This window comes from Perognathus longimembris, chromosome 7, assembly GCF_023159225.1.
Source record: "Perognathus longimembris pacificus isolate PPM17 chromosome 7, ASM2315922v1, whole genome shotgun sequence".
In the NCBI taxonomy this organism is placed as follows: Eukaryota; Metazoa; Chordata; class Mammalia; order Rodentia; family Heteromyidae; genus Perognathus; species Perognathus longimembris.
In genome coordinates, this window is record NC_063167.1 from 11,918,353 (window position 1) to 11,943,646 (window position 25,294).

General features: G+C 49.6%; 1 protein-coding gene across 1 annotated transcript; it reads right to left on the reverse strand.

Annotated features, from left to right (window-relative positions):
- Positions 1 to 12,682: 12,682 nt before the first annotated feature.
- On the reverse strand, positions 12,683 to 18,627 carry Pla2g2d (phospholipase A2 group IID). The gene is made up of 4 exons (XM_048349839.1): positions 18,554 to 18,627; positions 15,001 to 15,145; positions 14,010 to 14,116; positions 12,683 to 12,875 (listed from the first exon to the last, which is right to left on the reverse strand). Exons 1-4 carry the CDS (start codon positions 18,591 to 18,593, stop codon positions 12,730 to 12,732), a joined length of 438 nt encoding a protein of 145 aa, XP_048205796.1. The 5' UTR covers positions 18,594 to 18,627; the 3' UTR covers positions 12,683 to 12,729.
- Positions 18,628 to 25,294: the final 6,667 nt, after the last annotated feature.

Sequence of the window (25,294 nt, forward strand, 5' to 3'; positions counted from 1 at the left end):
GGTAGAAAGGTCTGTGAGACTCTTATCTCCAATTAACTACCAAAAGGCTGGAAGTGGAGCTTGGCTCAAGTGCTAGAGCTCAGGGACAGCCCCCAGGGCCTAAGTTCAAGCCCCAGATTGGCATAACAACAACAAAAATGTTTTAACAACAAGACTCCAGGAAGAAGGAACAAGTTCCAAAACAGAGGAGCATCCTTTCCAAGAAAGGATTTTTGAGTTCTTTACATGCCCAAATAACCCTAATAACTCCCAAAGAATAATAATGAAATCTATCTTTCACATACATTTTCCAAATAAAAATGTATTTCCGTGATATTGCCTTGAATGCATTGATATTTTGACGTATACTTGATGACTACATTTAAACCCAGAACATGGAATGGGGACCACATGCCCAGTTTGCTCACAAAAAATTTAAAATCAAAACCACTTTCCAGATGCAACCTTCTGTGGCTTTGTGGACGAAGCTGGAAGCTCCTCTCAGTTGCCAGCTTCTTCAACCATGAAACACGGGATGATGTTTCCCATTCTTCCACCAGGCTAGGAGGTGACCCAGGCAGAAATTGCTGTGGACAAGCCTTCTTCCTGGGGCATCCAGCTCGGAGCCCTGAGACAGACATGTAAAAGATGCTCAAGGCAATGAATGAAGTACCATAGCCTGATGTGAGTTTGAGCTGGGAGGAACCATAAGGGATTAATAAGGGACCACTTATTGATCTAGTCAAGAATTGGGACCCTGGCAGTTGAGACTTTTCCAAAGTCACACAGCTCATCCACAATCCAAGCAGGAATAACTTAAGCCTCGAGCGCTGCCTACCACCCTACTCCAACCCAATGAGAGCAAATGGAACCCAAAGCAGTTGAGGGATTCATTCAAATTGGGGAACCTCAAGGGACTCCTAGATTCTAGTCAATGGCTTGCTCCATTCCACCTCCCCACCCTGTATTTTGCCTTTCTCACTTCCGGATGCCATATGTGGCTGGGTTCTAGGCTTCATACCCCATACCAGACACATGAAGGCCATTGAAGCCTTGTATCCACCTTCACTGTGGTAAACACCTCTGGGGAAACAAGAGCTAAGTGGTCCCCCAAACTTGGAAAGATATTCCCACTTCTGATCCACCCATCCTTTGGCTGACAGGAGCCCCGTCCAAGAGGCCACCCCCTAAAATTGCATACCTCCTCATTTCAAAGCTACTAAAATTTGTAAAGCAACCCAACATGTGCTCTGGCGAGATCTTTGTATAAAATAGGCAGGGGACACAAATCTGTATTCAATGGGTAGACTGCCTTTGCTGGCATCTGAACATGGCCTTTGGACTCAACCTTCCAACCAATATAAAATGATTTATATGAGTACATAGATGAGGGAGTTCATGGCTGCCCCCCCCCCAAACTGAAATGGATTCAAAGAGAAATCCCACTGGTGGAGACAGAGTGGGGAGCACAGAGCAAAGAAGAGCTGATGAGGTAGCAGGTGACCCTCCCTTTTGCTAGACACGACCACCTGATCTGCCACCCAGAAGGCAGGAGTGGACCCGGAAGCTCTCAGGCAGAGCTGCTTGCCTGATGCCACACAGATAATGGGGAAGACAGGTAGGAAGAAAGCAGAGGCTGCCAGATCCCTAAGCTGTGTTTTTAGCTGTCGAAGAGATGGCATCAGACTCGGAAGCTGGGGGCCTGGGCCAGCTCTTGAGACAGGCAGTGGAGGAAAACATGTTTGTGTTTTGTTCGGCGTGGGTGTGGAGAGTTCCCATTGTGTAATCTTAGCCTAAGACATGTGTCCTAGAATTCTTTTCCCTGCAGAGTTCTAGGCTGTCTGGGCCCAGGGAGGACTTTCATGTATGATTTGTGCATGCGGTGGAAGGAAAGCAACAACCATCTGTATATGTTTTTTCTTTTCTTCTTTTTTTTTTTTTTAACTTAAAAGATTGGAGCTCAGAGCTGCTGTCATATTCTGGCCTGCTCTGTGTGTGTGTGTGTGTGTGTGTGTGTGTGTGTGTGTGTGTGTGTGTGTGTGTGGTTTTTTTTTTATTGAATTTAAGCCAGACACCAGTGGCTCATGTCTGTAATCCTAGCAATTTAGGAGGCTGAGATACGAAGATCATTGTTCAAATTCAGCTTCAGCAGGAAAGTTTATGAGACTCTTATCTCTAATTAACTACCAAAAAGCCAGATGTGGAGTTGTGGCTCAAATGGTACAGCATTAGCCTTGAGCATAAAATCTCAGGGACAGCACCTCGGTCTTGAGTTCAAGCTGCAGGAACAACAACAACAACAACAACAAATGGAATTTAAAAAACAAAAAAGTCACTAAGGAACGACTTGACTGCCCTAGCCCATTCAGGTAGACAACTAACCAGCCTGCATACAGAAAGGCCAACTGGTCAACCCCTCTCCTAGAAAGGGAGTAGTGTTTGGGACCTCCAAGGAGGCCCTGCCTCTTCTGAGGGTAATACCACAAGGCTGCTTGGCCCACCTGTGTCTGCTGGATCACTTCCTTCTGCTTCTCTGATGTTGGAGCTGGATGTGGGTTTAGCTCTATGAGTGAGAGAGATAGCTACTCCTGCAAGGTGATATGACAACCAAGCTGGGGCCAAATGTACTGAGACCCACTGGGGTCTAGTCCATCTTTTTTTTTTTTTTTTGGTCTTTTCTTTTTTGGTACTGGGGAATCGAACCCAGGATGTTGCACTTTCTAGGCAAATGCTTTGCCACTGAGCTACATCCCAGCCCAAGGTCTAGTCCATCTTTGCAGATGCCACTTGTTCTGTGGGTTCCTGTTTGCCCATGCTCACTATCCTCCCTTTCATACCCAGCTGCTTTTTCAGATTCTCCAACTTGCTCACTTCTGGCTTTAGCACCAAACAGAAGAAATGCCCTCCCTTACTGTGCTAGGCCAGCTCTTTGGCTCTACGTCTATTGTTTTATTGAATTGGGAGGATATGTAGCTAGCTCACTTGGTTGTTATTTCAACCCATTGACCAGATGTCTTGAACAGCTGCCACAAGAGTGGGACCCAGAAGAGCAGCAGGGTCTGCATTAGGTTTCACACAAGCAGTGCTGTCACTTGGGCCAGGTGATCCAGCAGATCAATGGAACTTGAAAAATGTTCAGGTAAATACTCAAGGAGGCCTAAACAGGCCTCAGGGTAATGCAAAGCAAAGCTCACCAGTGGGTGCAGAGAACCCTTCCCCATCTGTCTTGCTTCAAACCAGAGGAATCAAAAGGGGTCTGTGATTCAACAAGACCCACAACAAAGCAGAAATGAATATCGCCAAGAGCTGGATGGATACATGTTCCAGCCTGGTAGGGAGAAATTAGCATGTTTTACACTATATAAGGGATAATATATCCTCCTGAGCAGAAAGATTTTTTATGGTCTGTACTTGTAAATGAATGGGAAAAAAACATGTATGGGATGGGTATGGAGTCAACAGGAGGTTGTGGGTTTGTGTCATGTCCCTTAACTAAGACAAAACTGTGTTCCCCAGAATCTCACCCTCAAGTGTTGACTTAGGGGATTGGAAGGCCCCTTGCAGAACTAGCTATGGGGTCTCTCAGTGGGAAAGCTGGAGGAAGGCAGGGATACGGTGCAGCTAAGTAATGCTGGCTTCACCTGCATGTAGATAATTCTACAATGTGGGATTTGGGCATCCTGAGGGGCAGTCTGGACAAGGGCAGGGCTCACCTTTTGGCCTCTCTGTCTGTCACTGGTGGCTTCCAGGTTGGACCTTTGGGTGGGAGGGGGACTTCTGTAGATGACATGCTAGGGAATGTCCCCAGAAGGCTGCGGGTCGTTGCACATGGAGGCGTGGCCTTCCAGCATACGTTGCACCTGACAACAAAATTCTAACTATGGTACATGCCTAGAAGCCACTGCAAGTCACAGGCCAGCCTCTAGACATACTTGGAGATCTGCTTCTGAGGCCTATACCAGCCAAGGAAGGAAATGGGAGCTCCTGCCTCTGACCAGCCAACACGGGCAGACGTAGCTTACCCCAATTTTGACCCAGGTGGCTAGATTCTCCCAGTATGGAAGTTAAGGTTGAATATGTGTCCTATGCCATGCGACCTGAGAAATGCACAGTGGGGATTTGAACCTAGATCTATGAAAATCCATAGGCTGAGCTCACTGGGCCTGAGCCTGGGCCTTCCTGCTCTTAGCCTGCCCATCCGATGTGGCATGGGGCTGGCATAGAGAGTACCCAGTGGATTGGACACCCAGTAGGTTTAATCCTGTGCATAGGGGACTCTCGGTGGCTGGACTCCCAAACCAGGCTTCTCTAATTCAGATTTCTGGGTGTGGATTCCCCCTGCCTCCAGTAGGGGGCCTGAGCAGTGGGTTCCTTTGGCCAGCACATCAGCACACCAGGAGAGACCAATGGCCATGGTGGAAACAAAGGCATTTCAGGTACCTCTGAACCCTGCGGCTGTGGATGTGTGGGGTCAGCTGGTTTGGGTGTAAGTTTTATTACATTCTGTGGTCTACCATCAAAAGTTTGAAAGACCTTCCCTCCCATGACCTCACAGGGCCCTTTGCTACCTGGGAAGTGGCAGGTATCTGAGGCCTTCATGATGCAAACCCCCAAGGATTCCCTGGGACTCAGTGTCTCTTCTCCTCAAGCCCTAAATCAGAACTGGTCTGGAGGTCCCCAAGCTCTGCTACCAAGAGTCCCAAGATGTTCATTTAGTGTGGATGTATCAGGTGTGGATGCAGTAAGTGCTTGGCCTGCAAAGCTGCTGAATGGGCTTTAGAATCATCATGGCACTAGTGCGTTCCCCACGGGACCTCATTCCTATGGTTTCAATTCTCCATGCCTCAGTTTCCTTGGTTGTGCAATGGGCCAATAGCACCTTCCTCCTTAGACATATGGTAGACACACAATCGTTGGTACCTGTCAAAGGGGTGGGCCACCCATCCCCAAAGCTATTAACGCCAGCACTCAGTCTCAAACATGAGTCCTAGAAGCAAGGTGGTTCAAGGCAGAGGCAGAGAAGCTGCTTCTCTTTTCACCCTGGGAAGCACTAGCTGCAGTGGATGTGGCCATGGCTGAGTCTGTAATTCTGTAGGTCCCACGTCGGGGAGCACTGATGGTCTCTGAGTAGGGCGAAGCAGTAGTTATGAGTGTAGTGGCCACTGTGGAGAGACCCACCTGGGCCTGGAGCAAGTAAGTCTGAGTCTGGCCATAACCACTGTGGGTTTCCATGCCCCAGCCTTTGCCTGTGTGATGTCCTGTGCCCAGAGCACCGGCTCCTACTCTACCAGCAAAGCCCATCCAAAGGCTGAGGCCCAGCTCTAACACCACCTCCACTGCGCTTCCCACCAGCAGGGGTCCTCCATCTGCTTCCAGACTCCACGGTCTTGTTCCATTATTAACACCCACAGGTAGTGCTTCAAATACAGGACAGGGACCGAGGACACAGAAATTCAACAACAACCTTTCAGTCTTGTTTGACCTTCAGGATGCTTAGATGAGGGACCATGCCAACCTGTGAGGAGACCTGGAGGCTGGGACAAGAAGTTTTGTAGTGTACCCAGGGGCTGACATCTGGTCAGGAAAGTGATGATCTGGCATGAACCCGGGACTTCCTGCCTCCCAAAGCAACCAGTGACATAGGCTGGGTATAAAGGATACAATTTATATCCTCGTGAGTACCTCGTGACTCTCACACACAGCCCCATGGGAACAGCACATGGGCCCTCCATGGGCCTGATGGGGGAGAGGAAGTTCTTCCTGTGGAGGCCGGGAAACTCTAAGGCAGCCCCAGGCACTGAGGGGTAGATGGCCTTTCAGAATGTCCAGGCCCCCAGTGCCCAATCAGAGTTGCTGGTCTTCCATCCCATTCCCCATTGGTCAGAACTGGGGGGCCTCAGGAAAAATGAATCCTGGGAGGTTGTATGGCTCACATGGTCGATGGTTTTACTTCCGGTCCAAAGGTGAGCCAAGCAGATGTTCGAATATCCTCACAAGTCTACCATGGTGACCTCAAACAGCAGGACAACCTGTGGTTCCAGTAGGAATTTTCCAGATTTCTAAAGTTGGGATGGTGTCCCAGAGGTCAGGGTGTCAGAGGCATCACCTACAGCCAACCAGGCAAGGACCTGGGGAGAAGATAAATCTTAGAACAGTCGCATCTCAAAGTCAGCTATCTATCCATTCCAAAGTGGCCAGTTCTAGGAATCAGTGGGCAACTCACTTGTCAGGTGTGAGCACCTGTGATTCAGAGACACTGAAAACTGTTCCATCTCTACATCAAAAAATAAAAATAAAAATCTCTGAGTCATCGATTCAGAACTGCTGATCTCGTACATCCAGAATGTTGCATAATGGGTTCCACATAAGTCAAAGCAAACCAGCTGCCAGAGCCAAGGTTACTCAGGTTTCAAATAAACTGGGTTGTAAACCCTGAACCTGTCATTACCTTCGATGAGCATCTATTTGTCCAGAGATGAAGCAAATACAGTTCCTCAACACCTCCCTCCACCCCTTAGAGAATTCCCCAGGCCTTTGAACATGTTACAATTTTTTATGTTTTCAGAATGACCCAATTTGAGCATCCCAAAGTCCCATTTCACTGAGTTGGGAAACAGAGAGACAGAGGAGAAACAAAGTATCTTGCTTTTGGTAGGACCCAAGTTCATGGTGGAGGCAGGGTTTGCAATAGATTCTCAGACCCTGAAGTTTGGTGGTAATCCCAGCAACCCTAGCTGGTTTCCTGTTGTTGTATTAGAGCTCCTCAAGGGCCTGGGACTCCTCTCGGTGCCCCAGTGCCTTGCCTTCTGCTTGTCACCACTCAGGATGGGGTCATGTGAACACACTCCATGAATGTTCCAATGTCAGTCACTGCGAACATTCCATCACCGGCACAGAGAGATTAAGGAGCTGTCCCAGAACTGTTCTGTGTGTCCATAGTTCTATGATGAAATTAAGTGACTGTCCTTGCTCAAAATGAAGCCCAGGAAAGGCTTCAAACTCAGCCAACTCGATTGCCATGTAGGAGGAACACATAGGAATTCCTTCTCAGTGGCCTCCATGAGCTGCCCCTCATCTCCAAAGCCAAAATGATAACTGTGGATGAGGGGGCTGAGGAGCCACTTCCTTGGAGCCTGCTGAACATTCCAGAGCTCTATCTAACCAGCTTGCTCTGGAGGAGGAAGGGAAGACAGGTCAACAAAACCTGGCTGCTGTCTCCTCCATTTCTGATGATGAGATTGACAGCCCAGCAGTAGCTGTGGTTCTCCAGATGTTCTGCCTTCCTTGCCTCCCCACAGCTGGTGAAACGGTACAGTAACTCCCTCTTTGAGGGTACTCATGAGTCTGGACCTGGGACTACAGCAGGCCCCAGGAAGGACAGTCCTGTGTGGGAGGTTCTGAGCATAGCTACCCTCAGGATGATGAGGCTTGTGCTTCTTCTACACCACTTATCAGGTAGCACAGGGCCCTGTGTTATTAAGGTACACAGATGGTGGGGATGCTTTATCTATTTTGCTTTCTAGTTAACAGTGTTTTTCATCCTCCTTACTTGGGCATCCACGGGGAATTACAAGGCAATGTTGGGGAAGATGATTATTTCCTCTACTTTCTTAGTTTGATTTGCTGAGGGCCTGTGAGTGAAACCAATGAGAAACACAGAGACAGAGTAACAGGAGAAAAGTATGCAAGTTTACCAAACATGGCCCGACATTTGGTCACCTGGGGCTGGGGACAAGGAGAAGAAGGACCACAGGCTGCTGGCAGGGTCAGGACTATGCACAGCACCCTCTCAGGTGAAGCCCGGAGCAGAAGGGGTGGGGGCTGCCTCCACTTCCTCTTGCCCCAGCCCAGGCCCAGCCCGGGAAGGAGCTTCAGAGGGGACAGCCCATGGGGATCCTCCATTTGGGGGCCTCCTAGGGGGCAGAGGCAGTGTTTCTGGCAGATGTGGAGGATTGATTTCTGACCATTGTGGAGAGGAAACTAGGAGGTGATAAAATGACATTTTCCCTTGTCCTAACCTTACCAGTGGTAGCATTCACCTGGATGAGATTAGGGTTAAAAAAAACTCTGATGAGTAGGCATATCACCCCATTGCAAATGGGAGATTGGAAAGCCCCAGTCCACAGAGCTGGGCTGTGACCCAGAGAAATGGGATTTCCATATCCCCTTCTGTCCCTGGCCTCCTCCTGCCGCCCCCCCCCCCCCCGTGTGTGATTAAGAATCATTGAAAGTATAAATCAGACAATTAAACAGAACAGGGGGCTGGTTTAGGTAGCAGAACACCTGCCTAGCAAGCACAAGGCCCCTGAGTTCAAACACCAGGACTGTACAAAACAAAACAAAAACAGGACAGGGAAAGGGAAGTAGCCCAAGGCAGGAAGGTGGCTGCTTCAGGTGGCAGGGTCATGGCAGGGGGACCACTGGCTGGGGAGGGCGCCTGTCTTGCCAAGACAGGATGTCTTGCCAATGTTAGGGAAGGCCCTGGCACTAGATGTAACAGAAACCTAAGTCTGGAGGGGAATTCAGTGTCCCTCAAGGGGACATGGAAGCTGGTGGCCCAGGGCAGGAGTCCAGCCACACAAGCCTGGCCACCCCTGTTGTACAGGGATCAGGAGTGAGCTGGGAAAAGAAGCAGGAACACGGAGGAACCTTTGCCCATCAATGGCCACTGGGCTGCGCCTTTCTTGGAGGTGGAAGCCTGGAACCAGGAGACATGACAATAGCATCAGACAGGGGCTGGAAAGGGGCTGAGTGCAGCACAAAGCGGCTCTACTGGAGGCCCGTATTGGCCATTGCCAGGATTATGAATGTATCCCTTGCTCTCCTGCTTTGCAGAGTCCTAACCCACTGTCTAGTCCCTGGGTGTGGCTGATCCCCTCTAAGGATACCAGGGCTGAATCAGGAACCATCCTAAGAAAAGACTGTGGGCGTGCAGGTGGGACACTGCCCTGTAGCCAGAGAGACCAGGGTTCGAGTTCCTGTCACTTATCAGCAAGTGAGTCATTCCTCAAGTTTCAGTTTCTGGCCCTGTGAGATGCAGATTGCATACCAAGTGTGGAGGGGGAGGGCCTGGGTGAGTGGGTCCTGGGGTATTGATGTCAGGGGTGCTGTGTCTGCCTGCTCCTCCCTCTTGGGTATTGCCTGGCACATCCTGACCTAGAGAGAACAGGAAGCTGAGTGACCACGCCTTGCTTTCTGCCCCTATTCATCCAGATGTCTGTGACAGATGTGGGTAGAGAGATTTCTGAGCCTCTTTCTGCTTCTTGTCCAGTTACAATCATTGGATATTGGGGAAGAATAAGAACCCAAGGGTATGAGGGTCTCCCTTTATCTCAGGACCCACAATCCTGACTGCTTAAGAATCCACCTGTCCCCTGCTTCCCCTCCTGGCCCTAAGTCCCAATGGCTCAAGGTGCCAGGCCTGTGACAGGTGATGGCTGAGAGTGTCACAGGGGCGGTGCAGCCCTGCCTCAGGTCCCACTCCTCCTTGTCTATGAGCACTTCTTGGTTCTCAGCCTGGCCTTCCTGGCCCTGTCAACAGCCCCAACATTCAGATTCTGCCAGCTTCCCACTCCTCAGGGATATTGACTGTCCCCCTCTTGGGGCTCAATAAATACCAAGGACTCAAAAGCCAAACTGCCCCTGCTGTCTTGGGCCACCACTGGTCTAGGGTGGCCAGTCCTGAGATAACATCAGCTGGGCAGTGGTGGTCTGGACACAGGAAGAGACAGCCTCCTCTCTGCTGGATGCTGCCGTAGCTAGGCTTGAGGCCTAGAATCCTGGCTGCTGTCTTGGTGCCACAAAGGGCCAGCCCATGAGCAAGAGAGGCCCAGTGAGGGTGACTGTTGTGATAATACCATCAAGCCACCACAGAGCCAAACCGGGAGCCACAACTGCTTGTCATGTGCGATCATAAAACCTGGGAGCCACGGTTGTTATCTGGAAGCTACTTTTCCATGGAGGTGAAGGGAGTGGGTACCACTGTTAGGGATCAAACTCAGGGCTTCACACATACTAGATACATGCTCTACTATTGAGCTGGAAGGTTCTGGACCATGTCAAAGAAGCATGATACTGGAACTTTCCAGGAAGAACTAGGAGTGGAGTCCTCCTGGTTGCTTTTTGCTAGCTTTGGGGCTATAGAAAGTTCAAGGCTTCTCTTGGCCCTTTACTCCCCTGGATTACAAATCCCCAGCTTGGCTAACACTGAAATAAGAGTCACTACACAAGAGCTACAAGCCAATGGCTCACACCTGTAATCCCAACTACTTAGGAGGCTGAGGATCACAGTTCAAACCCAGCCCTGGCAGGAAAGTGTGTGAGACTCATCTCCAGTGAACCAGCCAGAAGTGGTGGCGCTGTAGCTCAAGTGGTAGAATGCCATCCTTGAGCAAAAGAAGCTCAGGTATAGTTCTCAGGCTGAGTTCAAGCCCCAGGACACACACACACACACACACACACACACACACACACACACACACACACACCCCACACAAAAGAGTCACCGCACAGAACCACAGGGGTTCAGATGGTCAAATAGGAGCCAGAGCCCCTGACTGTCCTGATAGGTTCTGGGTAGGGGAATGTGACCCAGGAAACCTTCCAGGAGGGAAGAGCGAACACCACAGCATCTTTTCTCTTGGGAATGACTTCTGATTGGGTTTCTGCCTAGTAACAAGAATCACACAGTTAACTCGTTCTGTGCTGGACAACACTGTGCTCAGAGTGCCTTCTGCATTAATCTTACTGAGCACACACACACAGCTGTTGCTTCATCTTAGATTGCTCTGCTCAAGTGGATGGGTTTCCAAGAAAACTGCTCCATCATTTCTGACATGGATGTGTCAGAGGCTGGGGAACACAGGACAGCCAAAGCTGCCTCAGTTGCACAGCTGGAAAACACAATCACACATGAGATTGTGGGTCCTTATCTATAAGAGTTAGTCACCAGACACACACTCTCTCAGGCCCTGAGAGACCATGCTTTTGCTAACTAGTATTCTGTTTCAGACAAGATTCCAGCTGAGCCAGTCTCACAGACATCTGGGATCACCCACCTCTGGTTCTGAGAGGAAAAACAGGTTTGAGCCATAAAGGACACACAGTTGACCTGTCATTCTCCTTGAATAGCCCTCCACTCCTCACCTACAACTTTCCCTTTCCTCCCCTCTTAAAAGAATGCCCACCCTTGGCTCAGTTGGGAAGCTGATCTGTGAGCTATTCCTTCTGGCTTCTCCTTGCCTCTCTGAACACTTTTCTTGTTTGCACCATCTATCTTGTTGTTTTTTTTAATTGGGCCTATGATTCTGTGAGGAAGAAATAAAACCCAGTTTGGCTCAGAAGCTGGTAACATGATCAATCTGGAGTGTTTTCTGGAAGCAGAGGCTGAGACGAGGCTTCTTGCACAATTGGTGGATTGAGGGAGGACGTCTGACAGGCCAGTGAGGGAACCAGGCAAACAGGCCAGGCCAGGGATGTGCTGGAGCCCAGAGGTGGTTCCAGAGTGTCTGAGTATCCTACCACCCTGATCCCAGAGAAACTGGGGTGCCACGCCACCCAGAAATCCAGCACACAGGCCAGGGGCTGTGTGGTGCCCATGGGGTCACAAGTGGCTTCCCGTGGGTGGGAGTGGCCGTGGGAGTGGAGGAGGGGCAAGGCAGCCCGCAGGAGATCTGAGCAACCCTTAAGAGAAGGAGGCCGATTGGAACTTTGCTGGAGAAGGGAGCCCTAAGTCAGAAGGGGACCTGGGTGGACCGCCAACATCTGTTCAAATCCTTGTCTGTCGGTGCGCTGTGGGCTCGTCTGATCCACCCACAGTGCTCACTGAGCGTCTAGCACATGGGAAACAGAGATGAATCAGGCCCCGTTCTCCAGCCTGGAGATGGAATTACAGCCTGGTTGAGGGAAGTGGGAAAAGTTCCCTGTCTTGTTCATCACAGGAAGCACAGCACATCAAAGTCCTGGAAACATCTAGGGACCCTGAAGGGAGGAGCCCTTGGGGCTGGGGAGGAGGGGGGAGAGGGAGGGAGGGGGAGCCAGGAGAGACTGTCTCCTAGCAAGTTACCCTTCCATGCTGAGGAGCTGGACAGGGCTGTCCAGGAGAAGAGGTCCAGGTCCAGGTCCCTGCAGGAGGCTCCTTGAGCAAGCCAGGCCCTAGTGCACACGCGCGCGCGCATACACACACACACACACACACACACACACACACACACTCCCTTCATCCTTCATTCAGGAGAGTTTACAGAACCTCAGTTGGGCTGCTGATACCTGCAAGGGGCTTTGTGCTAGGGCAGCTGGTGGGAGGAACTTGGGGAATTTAAGTCCACGTGGAGTGGACTGAGACCTCAGAGGGGCCCTATCTAGCAATCAATTGGGTTACATCTTTGATGAGTGCACTGGTGGAGATGAGGCGGGGTGAGGGGGCCAACAGGGTGGTGACAGTGGCAGGAATCACCTGGCTCATACCAGAGAACCTGCCACGCCTCCCCACCCCCACCCCCACCCCAGCTGCACTGGCTCAAACACCATTCCAGCAGAGTCCTCAGCCTTGACTTTCACGAAGGGCTTGGATGCTCCTGCATCCCTTAGAGGAGTCAGCTGGAAGATCGGAAAAGCAAGCACGAGGCAGAGTCAAGCCGAAACGGAGGGTTGAGGGGGGGAGTCTTCAAAGCCAGGCTGGTGCAGACGGTCAGTTAGGACTTCCCGAGCTCCAGGTGCACTGGCGTGAGGGCCGCTCGGGGCAGGCCTCCCTCAGCACAGAGGTTTGGCACCTTGGCAGCGGGGCCTCCAGTAGTAACGAAGGCTCTTGTTGTAGGTGTCCAGGTTGCGCTTGAGGCACAAGGCCACCTCCTTGTCACAGGCGCACAGCTGCTGCTCACACCAGCTCCCCTTGTCAGCTGTGAATGGAGGTGGGCGAGGGCTCAGTGTTGGTTGCTTCCCAAAGCGGGGGCGGGGGGGGGGGAGGTAAGGGCCACGTGGTCCACGCTTCACTTCCAGACACTTTGACCCCCAATGTCTGGCTTGGCCCCCCAGCATGGCTATGATATACACATTGACTCACTGAATTACCAAGCAGGCCTCTCCAGGCTGGACAGGGGGGAGAGGCAGGGGTTCAAAGGAGGATGCCGGGAAGGTGACAGGGATACCGGATGTTCAAAATGTCAGCAGCTGAGATCTCAGCTGAGATCTGCAGAGGTTTCTTCCAGACAGAGCTGAGGAGGGGAAGGGAAGGTTCCAGGCAAGTGGAACAGAATGTGCAAAGCTTCCAGGCAGGAGGGGGCCACCTGCCTCAGTTTCACTCGCTGCAAAGTGGGGATGGAGACAGGAATGTCCCATAGTGGGAGAGGCTGGTGTGAGAATTCCAAGTACTCTGTATACAAGGGGCGCTCAATACATGCCCAATGTTATTACTAAGTCCCCCATTGACAGCATCTACTAGGACAAACCCTTTGGATTTCTCAGCCTTGGGATCTGGGGCCAAACTGGGACTGGACTCAGGGTCTGGATGTTTGGGGTGCCAGCCCAGGCCTTGTCATTTGGAACAGAGTGACTCGGTAACACATTTCCCTGCTTGAGTCCGGGTTTCCTTGTCTGTCAAGGGGAGGCTCAGGGTTTCCCTGCCTCCTCACTGAGCTGTTAAGAGGATCCATTATGGTGAATGGAAAAACCATAATCGACTGGACAGCCTGATGATTCACGGCTCCAGCTCTCCGTGGCAGGCATCCTGCCAGGCTCTGTCTGCTGTTCTCCGCTTCACCCTTGGAATAGCTTTGGGGTAGATTACAGAGGAGGACACTGAGGTTTGGAGTGGTGAACAGGGTGTCGACGGTACAGAGCTGGTCAGGGTGGGGATCTCCCTTAAACGTTCCCATATCCCCTCCCCCACGACCCACGTCCTCAGCTGCGGGCACTGGACACGCGAAAACAGTGAGGGCCAGCAGTTCATGCGTCATCTTTCTGCCTGTGAAGGCCGCCAGGGCCAAAACTCCTGTCCCGGGGCCTCCAGTCCAGCCCCGAGCCCAAGCACTCACAACATTGGACTTCTCCCTGGGAAAAGGTGAACTTGTAGCCGTCCGTCAGGGTCTTGCATTTGTGGGTCTGCAGGTGGGCGTAGCAGCAATCGTGTTTCTGGCAGCACCTGTGGGGAGGGGGCATGGAGTGGGGTCTCACGAGTCGAGTTGGGTCTCGGGCTGCCCCACCCATATGCACACTGGGAAGAGTGGGGGCTTGCTGGGCCCTGGGCTTCTTGGGGATTCTAATGTTAATATGGATCGAGTCCTTCCCTGCACCAGCTACCCACTCCATGCACTCTGTCTGTCTGTCTGTCTGTCTGTCTGTCTTTCTCCCCCTCCCCATCTCTCCCTCCTCTCTGTTGGTCCTGAGGCTGGAGCACAAGGTCTGGGTGCTGCCCTTGAGCTTTTCTGCTCAAGGCCAGTGCTCTCCCTCTTTGAGCCACAGCTCTGCTTCTGGTTTTCTGGTGTTTAATTGGGGATAAGAGTCTCAGGGGTTCTTTTCTGCCCGGGCTGGATTAGAACTGTGATCCCCAGATCTCAGCCTCCCAAATAGCTAGGAGGACAGGTGTGAACACTGCCAAGCCGAGGAATTTTTGCCGAATCCCTGTGCCATCCCATGGCAGAAGGGGCAGTGTTCTCTTCATTTTGCAGAAATGAGGAAATAGATTCAGGTCAAGCCACGTGGCCAAGGTTACAATCCTCCTGGGCCCCACTGGGGAGTGAGAGGCTAATGGAGTGTGGTTAAAAGTGGGGAGGGGGTACTGGAAAATCATGTGCAGTGGGAGTGGATAAGAGTATGACCACTGGATTGGAGGTGGGAGGGTAAGGGAATAAGACCTTCAGAGACACAGGAACCTTCTAGAAGGCCAGCTCCAGGAGGGTTGGGAATGTCTAGGTACTCAGTGGAATTTCTACCACATAGTTCATGCTCAGGGAAAAGAATTCACTAAGGGCACCAGTGGGTGTAGGGGGCTGGGGAGCATCCCAGGCTGGGGGGGGAGGGGGTTACCAGTCCGTGGCGTCTTTGGGCTGCCCTTTGCCACCCAATCCACAGTGACAGGCGTAGGGAAAGTAGTTGAGGACAGGGGACTTCCCAGTCACGTATCTGACCATCTTGTTCAGATTCAGGAGCCCACCCAGAGTGGGAGTTGTGCCTGCCAAGCATGCCAGAAAGAAAGAGAAGGAAAGAGTGTTAGGGGTTGCCAGGGGGCCCAGCCTGGGCACCTCTTCCGTGCGTGACCAGTGCATCCACCTCGGGTGAAGATCATCATCAAACCGCAACTCCTCCTCCTGAGACAGAGGGCTGCCTGGGGGTGGAGCTCCATGGGATGGCATGGCCCTGCGGTCAGTCCCAGAAACTAACTACATGAAATGTAACAGTGTATATTAATTTTCCGACTGTCCCACAAGATAAATATGATTGTTTACATCCAACTTTTTCATCTGGAATAATTTTAGATACACAGAAAAGAGGCAAAATTAGGCCTCCAAGCCCCCCACCATTCTCTTCTGCCAGCTACTTACATAATTATGGTCAGTTGTTAAAATCACCATTGGTACAATGGCAAGTGTGTGTGTGTGTGTGTGTGTGTGTGTGTGTGTGTGTGTGTGTGTGTGTGTGTAGTACTGGTGCTTGAACTCAGGTCCTGGATACTGTCTCTTACCTTTTTCTGTCAAGATTGTTCTCTACCAGTTAAGCCACAGCCCCATTTCTGGCTTTTTGCTGGTAAATTGGAGATAAGAGTCTCACAGACTTTGCTGCCGGGGCTGACTTTGAACTCAGATCCTCGGATCTCGGCCTCCTGAGTAGCTAGGACTATAAGTGTGAACCGTGGCATATGGCTAACTTAAGAGGTGCCATTTAAAAAATCCTTGTTTTACAAATGAGTAAAGAGACTCATGGTCATGGAGGGCAAGATGGAATCCAGTCCAGTTGGGTTTTATGTTCTGACTGGGGCCTCAATTTTCCACTCACTGTAAGAGACAGAATCCTGACTCACCGCCCCCCTGCCCTGGGAAATCAGAGCATGGTGAGCTTGTATGGCTCTCCTGGGAGGCAGTGTGGTTTAGAAATCAATGATTTTCATTTCAATCCTAATAACTGCAGGCCAGAATGTATCATAAGGGGAATCTGTTTTATTGGGAGAGAGAAATGCATTGTGTTGAGCTAGGAGAAATAACAAAGCTATTAAGTCAATGAATTCAAGGGGTGGGGGAGTTGGAGAGAGATGAGAAGGAGGCAGAAATGGAACTGTGTGCTGCCCCTACCCCCAAGAGATGCTTCGAGAACACAGGAATCACACTCCAGATGGAGCCAAGAGTCTCAGGAGAAGGGGCTGGACAGACCCCTTTGGTGACCTGACCATGTCCCCTTTCTCAGCTGAAAAATGTCACATGAAACTCCTCAGTCACATGGAGTAAACAGGAAACAGGGAAGAAGACTGAGGTGAGAAGAGGGGTTGGGGGAGCTTCACCTAGCGGACAAAGGTGAGCAAAGATTCTAAGCGGGTGGCTTGAGGCTGCAACTGGAAAAGTCTGGCCTGTGATGTCCCCCTATGTCCCCTCCACGTTGGGGAGCCACCCCTGCTGGTCACTGGTGGCTCTAGGGGGTTAAAGGGAAACTGCACTAAACTTTAACTACGCAGGGGTGATTGCAGGCTTCTGGAATCATCTGGGATTTCCAGCTGGAATTCTGGGACTCTTGACTTCTGTGATAAGGAATTGCAAGGCAGTGAACTAGCTGGAAAATGACTCCGATTCTACCTTGTAGACCAGCCAAAGGCCTGCATTCCGAAGCGGGCCATTCTGGGTGGCCGTCTGCCCTTCTTTGGCCTTAACATCTCTCTTTTTCCATTTCAGCTCAGAAAGATTCACGAAACCCTCACCTGCCAGGCACAGCTCACCACCTTTGCCGGACGAGAAAAGCATTTAAGTTGATTCTGAATGCTTTGGGGGTGCTTTCTCTCTTCATCAGGATAGTGAGGGGAACCCAGCCTGGGAAGTTGGGCTTCAGGAGGGGCAAATAGGGGCTTCGGGGAATTAGCTTCGCTTGTCAGCAATTTCTGTCTCCGAGGCTTCTCCCAGCCATGCTGTCTCTGAGCAGGGAGGGCAAGGGACACGTGACTCTACCCCTGGGCATGTGCCGTGTGTGTTAAACGAATGTTTTCTCTAACTCACACTTGCTCAGCATTCAGTATCTCTTCTGTTCGTTAGAACGTCGCTAACAGCCCAACAGAGGGAATGTCAGGCCACCATTTAGCAGATGAGGATGCAAGGAGGCTGGGTGGTTTGGTCACGGTCCCACTGCCAGGAGATGGTGGGACCCACATCAACAGAAAACAGATTGGACTGAATTCTATTGCTTCTCTCAATTGAGAGATGCTTCTCTTTCTGTAGACTGACTGCAAATTTCCTAGTGGTTTTTCACTATGACCTTGGAGAAGTATTCCTCTCAAGAGTATGGGAGTCCCAAGACAACGTAAAATCATCTTGTGAAAATGCAAGAGCAAGTGGGGTGTGGTAGCACACACCTGTAATCCTAGTTCTCAGGAGGCAGAGTCTGGGGCCAGTCTGGGCTGCAGAGCAAGTTTAAGCCAGCTTGAGCTATGTAATGAGACTCTGTCTCAACAAAACAAAACAAAACCCCTAAACCCCAAGCAAGACATTTCTAAAATACATATTGAGCCTCCCTCCCTCCCTCCCTCCCTCCCTCCCCCTCCCTTCTTTTCTTTTTTCCCTTCCTTTTTCTCTTTCTTCCTTACTCTTTTCCCCCCTCTCCCTTTCGTTTTATTTAGTCAGTGTCTCAGGCTGTTCTGAACTCCTGATCCTCCTGCTTCAGTTTCCCTAGTGCTGGGATTATAAGTATGCCCAGCAGCCCCATTTTTGCATTGAATCTGCTAAAGACTAAATGGAAACTGACCCCTAGATGCCCCCACCCCTGCCCCCAGCCTCCACGTCAGTGGCCAACAGAGCCCTGTTCCCAGTTCAATGGAGATAATGGGCATGGATGGGCTTTAAAACTAGAGCTCCGGCTAAGCGCCAGTGGCTCACTTTTGTAATCCTAGCTACTCAGGAGGCTGAGATCTGAGGATCATTGTTCAAAGTCAGCTTAGGCAGGAAAAGTCTGGGATAGTCTTATCTCCAATCAACCATCCAAAAAGCTGGAAATAGAGAGGTGGCTCAAGTGGTAGAGGGCCAGTCTTGAGCAAAAAAGATAAGAGAGGATGCACAGGCCCTGAATTTAAGCCCCAGTGTAGATACAAAAGTAAATAAAATAAAATAAAAATAAAGTCCTTTCTGTAGCTGCACACAGGCAAAAAAGATGGTTATTATTCCAGCAAGGGACAGGTATGCAAAGAGGGAGTCCCATTTCTGTGATCCCACGGGGGTTAGCCACCCACAGGGTGACTAAAGCCACCATCCCACGGAACAGCCACAGACTGGAAGAGTCGCCCTGGGCATGGGGGTCCTGGCTGAGGATCGGAGCAGCTCCAGCCCAGTCTAGGGAGGATGGAGGCTACCCACACAGCCCCCCTCCCCAGCACACGCCCAGTCCCGCTCACCAGCCATGGCCAGCAGCCCGCACAGCAGGGCGAGTCGCATGGTTCCACACGGGGTCGTGGAGGCAGCTGCTGGAAGTCCCCTGCCACTCGGGCCACCGCTTATATGAAAGGCATCTTCCCACCCCCAACCGGCCCCCCAGCCTTCTCTCTGCTCCAGTTTCAGTGAAGGCATCTCTGCTTCCTCTTTTCTGGGACTTAGAAATGGTACTTTTGACTTTTTAATGTCATGAAAGAATCATAACTCTAATGTAGGGGATCTGGGAAATATTTTTTTTAAAAACCAGGAAATTTAGAATCACCTCCTTGTCCTATTTCTATCTGTGTAGCCATTCAACTATCTGCTGATCCATCTATCCATCTTGCATCCATCGACTTGTCTATCATCTGTCCATATTATCTATCATCTGTCTATCTATCATCTATCTATATGTCTGTTGATCATATGTTTACCTCCTATTTATCTCCATACTTTCCCCTAACAAAACAAGGAAAACGTTCCACAAGCACTTTGCAGACTGATGCCAGTTGAGCATCTCAGACTTCTCATAAAGTCTGACCTGGTTCATAGATGAGAATCCTAATGAGGCCCAAACCCCTGGAAGGAGGGTGTGGCGGTGGAGCTGTTACTGTCCAGACTTAGATGGGCATCTCCCAGACTCAGCCCCCAGGGCTGTGCACATGACCTAGTTTGCCCCAGGTAAGAGCCTGGCCTCCCAGGTCTTGGTAGCTCATGCTGGAGCAAGATGCTCAGCTCTGCCTCGTCTACTTCCTCCCGTGTAAGACAGGGTGTGGGTGGTACGCGCTACACAGGATTGATGGGAGGACTGGATGTGGTGACCAGTGCTATGGGTCAGGAGTCAACAATAAGAGGTGGAGTGGCTTCCTGTCTCCCCAGGTGGTCTTTCCCTCTCACAAGTACTCCTACCATGATGCCATCCATTGTGATGGGACCCAACCAACATGGCCCTCACCAAAGCTGTAATCAATGGACCACCTAATCGTTCGTGTACAGCCTCCAAAAACTAAGCTACAGAACCTCTTTTCTTTATAAAACACCTGGCCTCTGGTATTTCATATAGTCACAGAAAATGGGCTGATACAATCTGTGAATGGGATTTGGTCCTTGGTTAGAGGTCAATAGATGTTAGCTGAGCTTTTTCCCCATGTCATGTCCCCTTCTTCACCCTCACTCCAGACCATAAACAGAGTAAGTAGCTAATTTCTCCATCGGCATCATCAAATCTGCTGCACTGCAGGTTTCGTCTCTGCATTTTGTTCTCTTGATGAATTTGATCTAGGTCTCCTTCCCATATGTTCTGTTTCTCAGTGTACCCAAGCTTTCTTTTATCTTCTTAAATGCATAGCTGCTAATCCTATCATCTAGGTTGAGTCATTTCTAGGTCTTTTTCTATTGCTTGATTTAAAAAAAAAAAGCAAACAGAACAAGTTTATTTGAAAGTGAAAGGAAAGTCATGAAGGTAGGGAGATTGTCTTTTCATACAGGGCCTCCAGAGAGGAGTTCAGTGGAGTCCTCTAGGGGGAGTTTTATAGCATGGGGCTCCTGTCATATCTCCTCCCTCGGGCTCTGTGTTGATTGGTTGATGTCTTTCGTATGCAACACTCTGGCCTTTTTTCATTGATTGAGTGGGTCCCCGGGGCATTATGGGAAGAAGAAGTGTTTAAACAGGGGCCTAAGGCATTATGGGAACAAGAAGTGCCATGATTATCCCTATCTGCCTAACCATTTCCCTCCCCCCCCCCCCACCTCTAGGATAGAAATCCTATTAGGGGACAGCGGCAGTGGCTACACTAGGTTACTTCTTGATGAGAGAAGTGGGGGGCATGGCAGTTGGGGGGGGGCCTCTGGGAAGGGTCTTTTAGGTAGACAGGATATGGTGTGTTCCCGTGGACCACCACAGTAAAACTCCAGAGGATAGTTAAGATGAGGCTTGTTTTTATGGCCATTTGTAGCTTGGCTGACTCCAATCTAGAAGAAGGTTGAGAATGCAGGGGTCAAATATTAGCAGAACTGTTATATGCCTGATGGACTCTTTAGAAGGCATTTCCAGAAGCGAAATAGCCAAATCCGTTTTGCATTCTCTAAAGTTCTGTGTGGATTTAGACCTGCCCTTCCTCCTATCCCAGCTGCAGGATCTGATGAGGCTGGGTGTCTCTTGAGACTTGTCAGCTGCTCTATGCTTTGGCTGCCCTGGTCACCGCTAGAAAAACTCTCGAAGGAACCGCTGGGCCGTAATTGAACACAATCCCCAGGCAGTGGGTGGAAAGAGGCAGGAAGACATGCAGATTCCGAAGAGTATATGCATAATGGTTACCACTGGGCCTCCCAGGTGCCAGGCTTTGGGTGGTTCTGTCATTCAACTTTCTCAGTGACACCAGAAAGGAGAGACTGTTATTCCTGTTTCACAGATGGGGGGAAACAGGGCTCAGGAAGGTGGGAAACCTGAGCAGGGCCAACTAGCAGGGTGTAGCTGAGTTGGATGAGCACACAGGTTTGCCAGGGCCCTAGATGGAGCAGCGGGGGTTCTTCACACACGTGCGAGGTGTGTGGGTGCTGTCCTGGTCCCAAGTCAGAGGCGATTGGCTCTGCTGGATCTCAGTGTACCTGGTTGTGCCACGCCCTGGCACCTGCTGCCCCAATCCGCTGCAGAAAAGAAGAAAGGAGGGCCCTTCGCCTAGGATATCTCCCCATGTTCGAGAGTGTGTTTCCCTAGCCAGCCAAAGCCAGCGTCCTTGCCTCCATCTTACTCCCTTCAAAGCCCTATTCTTCAAGGAAATCCAGTAGCCACCCCATCCCTGCAGAGCCAATCTGAGGTGCTGCTCAGAAGCACAGCCAGGGGTATAGGACCAGGATGTCCATAGGGTCAGGGAGCTGGGCTTCCTCAGGGTGGGGCCCGTGGGAACAGCAGAACCAAAGGAGTCATTCCTGTGTCTGCCACGGCATGGTGGGCAAGGGTTAATGTCACCACTCACAGATACAACAACAGGTTAACAAGCCACGGCACACGATGCCTCAGGTGAGCCTCACAAACGTGAGGCTGAGTCCATCTCATAAACACAAGGACATGTGTGTGAGAGAGAGAAGAGTCAGGACTGTGGTGTTCCAGAACAGTCCAGCTCCTTTGTGCTTCCCAGAGTCAGGACAGTGGGGACATACAGATACCTGCCAATGCAGGGGCCACCGGAAGTCACTCTGTTGGAGACGTAAATGTGTTCACACAGAGGAAATTTATCTAGCTGTTCTATGGTTTGTTTCCTGTCTATGCTTCAATGACTTAAATAATTAACTGGCAATGGTGATTGAATAGGCTTCAACTTCAGTAAGAAGGCTCAGAGAACCTCCTAGATAATCAGACATCCTAGATTATAACCAACAGAGATTAAGTAGCAGAAATAAAGCCACAGCCTAGATATCAGATGTATTAGCTTCAAACTGTATCTGAATACCACAGTTACCTTGGCGACTTATTTTTTTTTTTAAATCTCTCAGATCCTCCAGTTTTTCATCTGAAAAAAATTGGGCCCACAGGGCTCTGCAGGCTTGTTGTCATGGTAACTGATAGGCATCGGCACACAGTAGGTGGCTAGGTAATGCATGATAACTGCTCTCCAGGAGGAAAAGGCTCTCCAGGAGTGATGAGAAGAATCAAGAAGCACTTTCAAGACGACTTGAACTCCAACAGCTAAAGGATAGGGTTTTTGTGGGTTGTTTTTTTTTTTTTTTTGCTTATTTTCAGACCAAGCCTGGTTTTTGGTTGTTTTGTGTTTTTGTTTTCTTATTCAGTCATTATAAGTAATGTGGGAGGGGGATATAATATGCTGAAGGGTGTGTGTATACAGTATTGTACTGAAACAATGTAGACAGATTTAAGTACTTTAGGGTTTGGAGGGTTCCCCAGAGACACCAAGTAATGACTGTATTTAACACACAGGGTGATGGGTGGCATGTGTTCATATCTGTGAGATGCTTACCACAATCCATCACCCCCATATGGATCCTAGACAAGCATTAGTTGGCTTTCTGTCACTATAGATCCATTTGCATTTTCTAGAATGTCATAGACAAGTCATCAGGCCCTATGTGCAGGTTTTGTCTAGTTTCACTCAGCATAATTATTTGGAGACACATCTTTGATGCCCCCCTGAGTCTCTATGGCTGAGTAATATTCTGTTATGTGGACTTTTTAAATAACCATTTACCAGCAAATGTGTATTTAGTAGTTTCTAATTTTAGTCTTTTACAATCTGCTCCTTTTCTCCTTCTTCATCTTTGTTTTTGTCTTCTTCACTTAGATTTTACATCCAGCCCTGTGACCCTTTTTTTTAAAAAAAACACACATTTATTTCTTTAAGTTATGTAAATGACATATACCATGAAATCTATAATCAGAAAACTTTCCATGTGCAGTTCAGGCAGTCACATTCCCACTGTTGAGCAACCATCTCTCCCATCCACCCACAGGAGGACTTTCATCTTGCAAAACTGAAACTCTGTCCCCATTAAGAGCAACTGCCCATTCCCTCCCCAACCACAGGAACCACCATTCCAGTTCTCGTTTCTATGAACTTGACTGCTCTCTGTACCTCGGGGGGGGGGGGGGGAGAGACAGACAGAGACAGAGACAGACAGAGAGAGAGACAGAGACAGAGAGAGAGAGGGAGAGAGAGAGAGAGAGAGAGAGAGAGAGAGAGCCATGCAGTTTGTCTCCTGGTGACTGACATTGCACTCCTTTCATTATAAACACAAGTGTCTTTAAGGTTCTTCTAAGGTATATCATAATTTCCTTCCTTAAAGACTAGGGGTGTGGGGGGGGAGGGAAAGGGGGGGAGGGAGGGGGGCATGAGGGACAAGGCAACAAACAGTACAAGAAATGTATCCAATGCCCAACGTATGATACTGTAACCTCTCTGTATGTCAGTTTGATAATAAAAATTTGAGGAAAAAAAATTTAAAAAAAAAAAAAAAGACTAGGGGTATGGATTAGATGGTAGAGGATCTGTCCAGCACGCACAAGGCCCTGAGTTCAATACTTGATAATGGCAAAAAACATTTTTTCCTTCTTACTGGGTGCCAGTGGCTCATGCCTGTCATCCCAGCATCCTAATGACTCAGGAGGCTGAGATCTGAGGATCCGGGTTGGAAGCCAGTTCAGACAGACGAATCTAATTAACCAGTAAAAGGCTGGTAGTAGAGGTGTGGCTCAAGTGGTAGAGCACCAACCTGAAGCATTAAAGCCAAACAAGAGTACAAAGGCCCTGGATTCAAGTACCAATACTCTCTCTCTCTCTCTCTCTCTCACACACACACACACACACACACACACACACACACACACTCATGCTGAGCATTATGATATTATGATCTACTTTCAAATATAACAGTATGAAGTTAATATGTATATGCCACACACTTTTATTTCAAATGTATAATTCAATTGTTTTTCCTCCCAGGCTAGGACTAGAAATTGGTATCTAACACTTTACCATCTGAGCTATACCTCCAACCCCATAATTCAGTTCTTCATGTCATGCATTCATCACTGATTTGAGACCCCCCTACCCCCGAGATATATCCTGCCTGTTAGTGGTTTTCCTGAATCCCCTCCACCACACATGCCCTGCCCTTTGCCCCCGGGAGAATCACGAATTTACTTCCTGTCTCCACCTATTTGCATATTCAGCCTTTCACAATACTTTCGACATGTTATAGCCAACACTGGCACTGGACCCTTCCAGTGGTGTGGGCAGCTCCACTGCCTGGACATGTTCGCCCAACCCATGCTGCGCTGGTGGGCTCGTGTCCTTCCCCACTTTGGCACTAATGAACAGAGCCTTCTGGGTGCAGTGTGTGGATGTGTGTTTTCATTTCTGTTGCTTGCACACCTAAGTCCAAACACTGCTTGGTGGAAGCTGTTGAACAATTCGAGGAACTGCCAGACTGTTTTCACAGGAGAGATGATTTCACACTCTTGTCAGCTGGGTGAAGGTTCCAATTGTTTCCCATTATCACCAACACTTGTTATCATTGTCTTCTTTGATAAATCACACTCCTCCCAGCGGATGCGTTGTGCTGCCCCAGCATGGTTTGGAGTTGTATTTCCCTAGTGACTAACGATGTGAGGCATCCTTCCATGCTTATTAGTCATGAGTTTATCTTCTTTGAAGAAACGTCTAATTCAAATTATTTGTCACTTAAAATTAGATTGTTGTCTTTTTACTGGTTTTTTTTTTTAATGTGTTAAACAGTGATGGAGTTTGAATTCAGGACCTCATGCTCTTACTTGGCATTTTCACTCGTAGGTAATGTTCTACCACTGAGCCACACCACCAATCCAACTTTTTTGTTTTTGGTGGTTAATCTCAAGAACTTTTCTGGCTGGGCTAGCTTTGAACTATGATCCTCAGATCTCAGTCTCTTGAGTAGCTAGGATTACAGACATGAGCCACTGGTGCGTAGCATTCAATTTTATTAGACACACACACACACAATAGTTGAGTTAGCTGTCCTATATACTTTTGGGGGGGTCCGTTGTGGAGCATGAACTCAGGCCCTGGGTGCTGTCTCTGAGTCTCTTTGTGCTCAAGGCTTGCACTCTACCACTTGAGCCACAGCGTCACATCTGTTTTTTGAGTGGTTAATTGGAGATAAGTGTCTCACAGGGACTTTTATGTCTGGGCTGGCTTCAAATTGTGATCCTTAATCTCAGCCTCCTGAGTAGCTAG